This window comes from Chiloscyllium plagiosum, unplaced genomic scaffold (assembly GCF_037043375.1).
Source record: "Chiloscyllium plagiosum isolate Xiang-an unplaced genomic scaffold, Cpla_swu_hap1 HiC_scaffold_2, whole genome shotgun sequence".
In the NCBI taxonomy this organism is placed as follows: domain Eukaryota; kingdom Metazoa; phylum Chordata; class Chondrichthyes; order Orectolobiformes; family Hemiscylliidae; genus Chiloscyllium; species Chiloscyllium plagiosum.
This window is the reverse complement of record NW_028270140.1, coordinates 19097069-19105801: the sequence shown is the minus strand read 5'-3', so window position 1 is coordinate 19105801 and position 8733 is coordinate 19097069. Positions and strand designations below refer to the sequence as shown.

The following is an 8733-nucleotide window of genomic DNA, read 5'->3' as shown; positions in this document are numbered from 1 at the left end:
AAACTTAGTTGACTTATAAACTTTTACTTAAGTAAAGGGCAGCATTACATTAACCTAGTACCTCAATTTACCTGCATCCTACAAAAACTAAGAACCATGCAGGCAGGTTACAAGACAGAAAAAAAGGAAAAATGTGGATGTTTGGACACCATTCTGTGTTAAAACATGTTAGAATGGAGTCTTAAGTTTGAGTTTCCTCAGCCATGAAACGCATTTGTTGATTGGCTTTGAGCACCACCTTGGGGAGATCAAGTGAACTGCAGCTAATTCCACGGTATTTACTTTCACCCCCAGAATTGGGAGGTGCCAGTGTTTGACTGGATCAGTACAAAGTTAAAAATCACAACACCAGTTCGTCCAACAGGTATTTGTAAGCACTCTTAAGGTGCTGCTACTTCATCAGGATCTTATATTCATAACCACCTGATGGGGTAGCATTCTGAAAGGTAGTGCTTCCAAATAACCATGTCGGACTATAACCTGGTGTTTGATTTTAAAACTTTGTACTTTTTCCGAGTGTAACTTAGGAATGAAGTACAATATATCAGAAGGTATGTTTCAGCAGTTTATTTAAGCTAAAATAAAATTTGAAACAAGGGCAAAAATATTTCTGTAGGCTTCAATTGGTTGTCTGTGGCATCTGCAAAACAAAAAAAGTTGCTAGAGTTACTTTTGACATCTTGACAGTTGATTTTACATGTGGCAGACATCACAGGAAGTTCTAGCACCAAGTATAAATGCATCAGGGTAGAGTGGTTATTGTATTACTAACTAGAGGCGAGGGAATTTAGATTTAAGCACATGGTTGCATCTTTAGCTCAGATCCTAAAAAAAAAAACTTACATTTGGAAACAAGTGTGAACAGCTCAATTATATACACTTCACATGTACAGCACACAGGAGCTGGATTCAGCCTTCCAGTAGGGATAAAAGGGGAGTGATTAGGCTCTAATGTAGTGCCTTTTGTGCCACTCAGTACAATTAATCAGGAAATAATTGCAAAGTGATTAAACCAAACTATTCACATCTTGTGAATTTGTAGCAGAGCTGACCAGAACTGTCAGCCCTCAACTGACATGCCAAAAATCTATTTATTGGTGAACTAAAGGGCAGGAGGTACTCCATCCCAGGTGGTTCAAGAACCATTTCCCTCAGATTCAATATTGAAACTGTTTTCTAGTCACAATGCCCCTAACTTAATGCCTAGTGGTGTTTGTAGGTGAACTGTGAAGGACTCTGGTTACTAATTGGCTATGGGGAAGTCACATCACTACTCTTATTGGTAGAGTGTTCCAACTCCCATTTGGTGGGTGGGTACAGGTGAAGGAGAAATTCAGAATTAAAGAATAGAAAAAAAAAGTATTGCATAAGAGGTGCCTTTTGGCCCACCAAAACTATGCTGACATGTGCCTTTATAAACTAAAACGTGTCTCTGGTCTGTATCCTCCTCCCTATTTATGCATAAAGATGCCTGAAATGCTGCTTTTGTAACCACCTCTCGCAGTGCCTTCTCAGCACTTTCCACCCTCAATTTAGCACCCTCTTGAAAGGAATCCTCAAGTAGACATTTTACGGGGGGGTAGTGGGGGAAACTCATTACCCATGCCTCAATTGAGAGCCAGAAAACCACTCATTAGATAGCCATTCAAGTGAAAATAAACCAAGTTTGTCCAATCTCTCCTCAGGTAAGTATTCTTTAAACCAGCCAACAACCTGGTAAATCTTCTGTAGCTTCAAGCCTTAATATCCTTCTGGTAGTGTGGCAACCAGAACTGTACACAACATTCCAGATGTGTCTGAACATTTACACCTGCACCATTATTTACGTTTAGACTATTCCCTGATCAATAAGGCAGCAAGCAGACTGCATTCTTGACCTATCCAGTTAGGAACTGGAATTTGTATACAGATCCTGTGGGAGGTTGATAAAAGGTGGTCATTTACTTTTATTACTTCACCCCCTGCATTAGGCCTTCCAAAATAGATCATGTTGCATTTGTTCAAATTAATTCCATCTCCAGCCCAACTTGCTGTACCCTCTGGCAGTTCTCATTATCTATAGCTATCTCCATTTTGGTTGTCTGCAACAGTCATCTGGCCACCTACAATCTCCTTAATAGTTTATATTAAAAAACAGAACCATGCAGAAGTTTTCCCTACAGATTTGAAATGGAAACCAATCCATTGAAATAAACAAGTCTTAGTAAGAGTTAAGTCCTCATTTTTGCATCACCTCTGGTACTTCTACAAAAGCCTCATTCCTGAAGGTCTGATTCCCATGGCTGGTTGTAGTCTGTTGCAAGTTGGCTCCAGCTCTCCTGCAAAGATAATTTGCATTTTTTAAAAAACTGTAAATAAATTCTGCTGTGAACCTAAAAGGATAATTGGTAAGAAGAAATCTGGTCTCAATTCATCGATCAAAGTATTTGTCATACCTTAACTTTTGGCTTATCCCATTAACTGAGCTAAGATGTAAACTGCATTGAGTCACTTCTGCTTTTAGCTGCAGAGTTTGGAACATGCAAAATCTACACTTCAGGGGAAGTAGCTAAACAGGTTAACATGGGCCAAGTATTACTAACTTGTCTGGGTGATATGGACTAAGTTTGTCCAAAACCCATTCTTACCCCACTCATTCATACTAGGAGGATGTTAACAAGATGTCATGGAACCAGATGGAGTTACCATTCAAAAAACAGTACATAGTTTCCAGAGAAACTGAATGAAATTCTTAATGAATTAAAACAAACCTTTTTGCAGCTCTCTTTTTGAAGGCGATTGTCCCAATAGCAACAAGGAGGACTAACACAAGTATTCCCAAAATGACAATGACACTAAGTCCTGGCATCTCTTCATCTTCACAGAACCTTCCAGTGTACCCTTCATGGCATTTGCACATAACCATGTCATTGGCTATAAAGCACCTCCCATGCATGTTACACATCTCTGCTGTACAGGAGCTGGATCGTCCAGCACCTTCTGTTGCACTGAAGTTACCCATTTGGCTGGTGGAGACATTTTCTGTTGCAGCAGAGGCAGTAGCATACTGCAGGGAAACTTCATGACTATGTGCAGTTGAAATTCTCTCTCTATCACTGGAGGAGATTGAATGATTTTCTGAAAGGTATGTGTCAGTAACTGGAAACCATTTTGAAGTGGTTGAGTGTTCTTGATCAGAGGGAGAAACTGAAGATCTAGGAAGTACATATGTTGTCAGTGCAGATTGTTCCCATGTTCTATGACCTATAGAAACAATGAATTAGTTCAGAAATTCTAAAAGAATTCACATCTCTACAGTAAAGTCTTGCTAGAGTCTACAAGATGGAGATCCAAGGTTTAAGCAAGATTTATGATCTTGACATTACTGGTGTTTTTCCCATTTGGATAATGGAGGTATTGCATTTTGATAACAAGGGCAAGACTTGTACAGTTAAATGTACAGGCTCCTGGGTAGTGATGTAGAACAACAGACCTAGGGAGTCAGGTATATAAGTTTTTGAAGCTTGCATCACAGGTGGCATTTAGCATCTTTGTCTTCATTGCCAAGACCATTTTATTTGAAAGAGTGTTAGGGCAGTATGTACAGGAAGCAAGTACATAAGTAGAGTTCTGGTCACCCTGCTATGAAAAAAGTTGGAGAAGGGTTCAGAAAAGAATTATAAGGACAGTCAGAAATGGAGAGGGAGTTTAAAAAATAGGCTGGGACTTCATGAGTGTTGGATGTTGAGGTTTATAAAATCATGAGGGGTACAGGGAAAAAAGTGAACAAGGGTCTTAAGGTGAGAGTGTTCAAAACTGGGGGCATATTTTTAGAGAGGACAAAATTTGAAGACATGAGGGGAAGCTTTTTCCACAAAGGGTGGTTCATGAGGAAAATGGTGGACACAGGTACAATTGCACCATTAAAAAGACATTTAGATAAGTACATGAACAGGAAAGATTAGCAGAAACTAACAGGCAAGTGGGACAAGTTTAGTTTGGGAACATGGTTGGCATGGACAAGTTAGGCCCAAAGGTCTGCTTCTAAGCTGTATAACTGACTGCCATTTAGAATAGTATAAACCCATGTTGGTATGTCTGGAGCTCAGAGCAAGTTGCCTCTTAAAGTGCTCACTTGTTTTATGATTTCTCTTTCAGGGCAAATGAGTGGCACTGAACATTCACTATTTGAAGTTACTCAAGTTGAGGTCGCCTTATTCTATTTGTTGCAATTAATTTCCTCTTCATAAAAAGATCTGACTTTAGTGATATTTAATAGGAATTGAAACCCAGAATTAAAGAGGCTGTATATTTAAAAACATTTAACAGCTGGTAGGTGTACAAAATTGGGACCAGCATTTGAGAATAATTGGAGTTACCTGGCTATTGTAAACTGAAATTGCAACCAGACAAGAATCCAGTCCATTTGATATGGTTTATCCCATGCATACAGTGGGATTAGTCACAAATCCAAGATTGCTAACACATTCATAGTACCTAATGATTAGTCAATATACCTCATTACTAGAAGATTTGCAAATCTGTTCCAAAGCAAAAACAATCCTTTACTTACACTCCATTTCATCAGATCCATCTGCACAATGCTTTTTGCCATCACACACTTGTTCATTCAAAATGCAGCTCAATTGATCTTGGCACTGCCAAGTCTCAGGTTGGCACTCTATGGCTTCACACTTGCTGCCATTGGTGAGCAGATACCCTGTTGAACATCTGCACGATCTTCCTCCTGGGTACGCTAGACACAAGTGGTCACAACCTCCATTGTTCTCCGAACAGAAATTGAACCCTGTAATTTAAGATAGCGATGTGCTATTTGGAAATATTTACTTCTACGAAGACAACTGCAACCATGCCTGGGACTAAAGAAAAGCCCATTTTTCTGCTGAAATGGTATGTACACTAGAATATATTTTTACTTCAGAAAGTCAGAAATCTAACTTGTGCAGTAATTGGAAGTTATATCAAAGCAACTACATTCAAAGCACTTGTAACATCCATGGTCTTCAATGGAATTTATTTTGTTTACATTTGGGTAGCACATTATGTCAAAAATCAGCATAATGAATTGTAAGTGTAGCACTTACTGTCACCTCCCATTTAGCCTACAAGTGCTTATGTACAGTTGTGTAAACTTGAAAGTTAGCTCAAAATTATGTAAATTGTCTAATTCTCAATTAGAATGTCTAATTCTAAAGTGCTTAAGTGGTCTCCTGCACATTTAAAAAGTTTTGCAATATTTAATGCAGCATTGGTGCAGTTATCCTTCCTGCTTTCAATTCTCAATCCTTTGCCATTCACCAAGTTCTTATCTTACTGCTCAAGGTTACATTAAAAAGCTTTAAAATGTGTAAGAGTCAGATGTACAGCATAGAAACAGACCCTTCAGTCCAACCGGTCCATGCCAACCAGATATCCCAACGCAATCTAATCCTACCTGCCAGCACCCAGCTCATGTCCCTCCAAACCCTTCCTATTCATATACCCATCCAGATGCCTTTTAAGTGTTGTAATTGTACCAGCCTCCACCACTTCCTCTGGCAGCTCATTCCATACACATTCCACCCTCTGCACGAAAAAGTTGCCCCTTAGTTCTTATCTTTCCCCTCACCCTAAACCCATGCCCTCTAGTTCTGAACTCCCCAGCCCCAGGGAAGAGATGGTGTCTCTCTTTACCCTATCCATGCCCCTCAATTTAGTAAGCCTGAGGTCATCTCTCAGCCTCCGATGCTCCAGGGAAAACTGCCCCAGCCTGTTCAGCCTCCCTGTAGCTCAAATCCTCCAACCCTGGCAACATCCTTGCAAGTCTTTTCTGAACCCATTCATGTTTCACAATACCTTAGAGAAAGGAGACCAGAATTGCACACAATATTCCAAAAGTGCCCTAACCAATGTCCTGTACAGCTGCAACATGACCTCCCAATTCCTGTACTCAATACTCTGGCCAATAAAGGAAAGCATAACAAACACCTCCACCTGTCCTATCTACCTGTGATTCCACTTTCAAGGAGCTATGAACCTGCATTCCAAGGTCTTTGCTCAGCAAACTCCCAAGTGTCCAAGTTCTGTTAAGATTTGCTTTCCCAAAATGCAGCACTCATTTATTGGAATTAAACTCCATCTGCTACTTCTCAGCCTATTGGCCCATCTGGTCAAGATCCTGTTGTAATCTGAAGTAACCTTCTTCACTGTCCATCACACTCCACTGGTCACAGGCCTCCAGTCTGAAAATACAACCCTCCACCACCCTGTCTACCTTCGAGCCAGTTCTGTATCCAAATGGCTAGTTCTCCCTGTAATCTGTGAGATCTAAGCTTGCTAATCAGTCTCCCATGGGGAACCTTGTCAAATGCCTTACTGAAGTCCATATAGATCACATCTACTGCTCTACCCTCAATCCTTTTACTTCCACAAACAAAGTTTGAGAGAGATGTTTTCCCCATGCACAAAGCCATGTTGACTAGCCCTAATCAGTCCTTGCCTTTCCAAATACATGTACATCCTGTCCCTCAGGATTCCCTCCAACAACTTGTCTATCACTGAAGATCTGAGGGATATGGGCAAACCTCAAGCAAACATCTACTCCAGGCCATTTTATTATACGGCAAACTGACCTTGTTGCTGCAGTCTGTTGTATACTTTCAGGCCAACAATTTTCTGCTGTACTTCAAACCACAGTTGCTTCTTCTGTCCAATCATGTTGTACCACATCCTTGTGTAACCTATCAAACAGAAGTTTTAGTTATGTCACTGACCACAGGCTACATTTGAAAATCAGTTGAAGTTTAACTTACCATTGTTTACAGTTGTCCAGAACAGAGTGTTCTCCCCATACGCAAAGACAGACTGGGCTTCAAGACCTGCTTGAATTTCTCGAAATTCTGAGCCATCCAACAGGACACTGTCAATAACATTGTGATCTATAAAATGGGAGAAAAGTTACTCCAAGACAATGTTTTGAGCTGCTCAAATATTAGCTCACTATAAAGTGTACACATTTTTACTATAGTAAAAGTCAGATTTGAGACATATTTGAAGCCAAGCCATGATAGATTTGAAAAACAAAGCTTGAACACTACATCTGGTCTGAACACTTCATTGGACTTTACTATTGGCATATACAATTGAAGATTGGTGCACCCAAAAAGTCCTACTCAAATTCTCAGGGATCCTGGAAGAGAGGCATTAAGGTATGGAAGTTACCACTTTCAGCCAGATGGCCAGAAACAAAAAATACCCAGAAATATTAACCACTGCTAACATTGTAGCTAGAATAGGGCTCCCCAGGTTGCCAAGTTGGTCAATGCATTTTTAAAGACTTTGACTTTTCCTATTCTACTGGAATTAGATCCAAAAAGTAGCCTTCAAGGCACAGTTCTAACCTACTGCACTTTACATTGGCCCAGCTTTAATTCATTTGGCATTTAGTGTAAACAGAGGAGACTGTAGTTCAGTTGATTCCTTCAGCAATACCTACCCAGATCAGTCCAATAAAGCCGAGTACCCGATTCTGCAATAAGTAGACCTGTGGGGAGGCGACACTTTTTCCAGAGTACTTTGCGCTTCTGGCCATCCATTTGGGAACATTCAATTCTTGGGCCAACTTTTTGGTCTTCTAATCCCCAGTCAGAGAAGCACATGATACCATTAGGTGGATATAATGAAAGTGAAGTTGAATGGTAGAGATAGTCTATCAGAACAAGTCTGTAAGCACCATTTCCAGATGCCACTTCAATTACACTAGGATTGCTGGTGATCCAATAGAGATTGCCACTCAACCAGTCCACAGTCAGTGATATGATACCATTAACCTGAAAAATCCTTTGCATAGAGGATGAATTTGATCCTAGCAAAACTTTTCCAACAATGCCTTCTTCAGAATCTGAAAAATAGACTAATTTGTCTTTCCAGATATAATCGGCTGAGGATACTTGATTGTTAATTAGTTGGTATGCTACATGCTCTGGCAAAGCCTTTAATCCTGTATCTGGCTGTAGGTGTCTCAAGTATACCTGGTGAGGAAAAAATACATGCATCACAAGTGGACTAAATGGCACTGATAAACATCTTCAGCTTTGAAGAAACTAGAAGAGATCATCTTTATATAAGTCAAGTTACTTGACCCATCATGCCAAGAGAAAAAAGCTTTACCTGGGATGCACAGTAGCTTAGCGAAGATAACTTGTACATGAATGTACCCTGAACCAATGCTGCACATCAGAATGGAGTACAGAAAAGTTTAACCTGAACACAACTAGTTACAGATAAAAGTAAATTTCAGCTTGAAAAAAAAAGTGGTAATAACGACATTTGTCTCATTAACAGATCAACAATGTCAACCCAACTAGATAAATGCAGAGTTAGCCAAGTTTGCCAAGTTTATAACAGGAATTCATATTGCCATGCCCATTGTTGGAATGCGACAGGGTGGGCTGTATTGGTCTTCATTTGACAAGAAAGCCAAACATTTAAAAGATAGATTCATGTTGCAGTGGCTTAAATTTTCAGCTTATGCTTAAACCAAGGAGTTGTGGTGGCTTGATTAAAACCTTTAATTCTTGACCACTGTCAGGCCAGTAGCCATCCACTGGTCAGTCCAGCCAGGTACTTTCGTACTAGTTTAGCTCAAGACCAAAGACAAAAGTATATAGGGAACAAACAAGTTCTGACCTGCAAATGAAACCTAGTCCAAGCCATTTTGTTTATCCTTTCAGATACATAAAAGGTTGGTTTAAT

At 39.9% G+C, this 8733-nt stretch overlaps 1 protein-coding gene across 1 annotated transcript in view; it reads right to left on the bottom strand.

The window, feature by feature from the left end:
• Positions 1–552: 552 nt before the first annotated feature.
• LOC122564957 (uncharacterized) overlaps positions 553–8733 on the bottom strand; it is a 39202-nt gene continuing 31021 nt past the window's right edge. Inside the window, 8 exon segments of the mRNA XM_087992960.1 lie at positions 553–640; positions 2234–2318; positions 2751–3243; positions 4553–4786; positions 6612–6719; positions 6792–6917; positions 7475–8009; positions 8149–8207. Of these exon segments, the coding sequence (XP_087849086.1) occupies positions 620–640; positions 2234–2318; positions 2751–3243; positions 4553–4786; positions 6612–6719; positions 6792–6917; positions 7475–8009; positions 8149–8207 (1661 nt within the window). The 3' untranslated portion in view covers positions 553–619.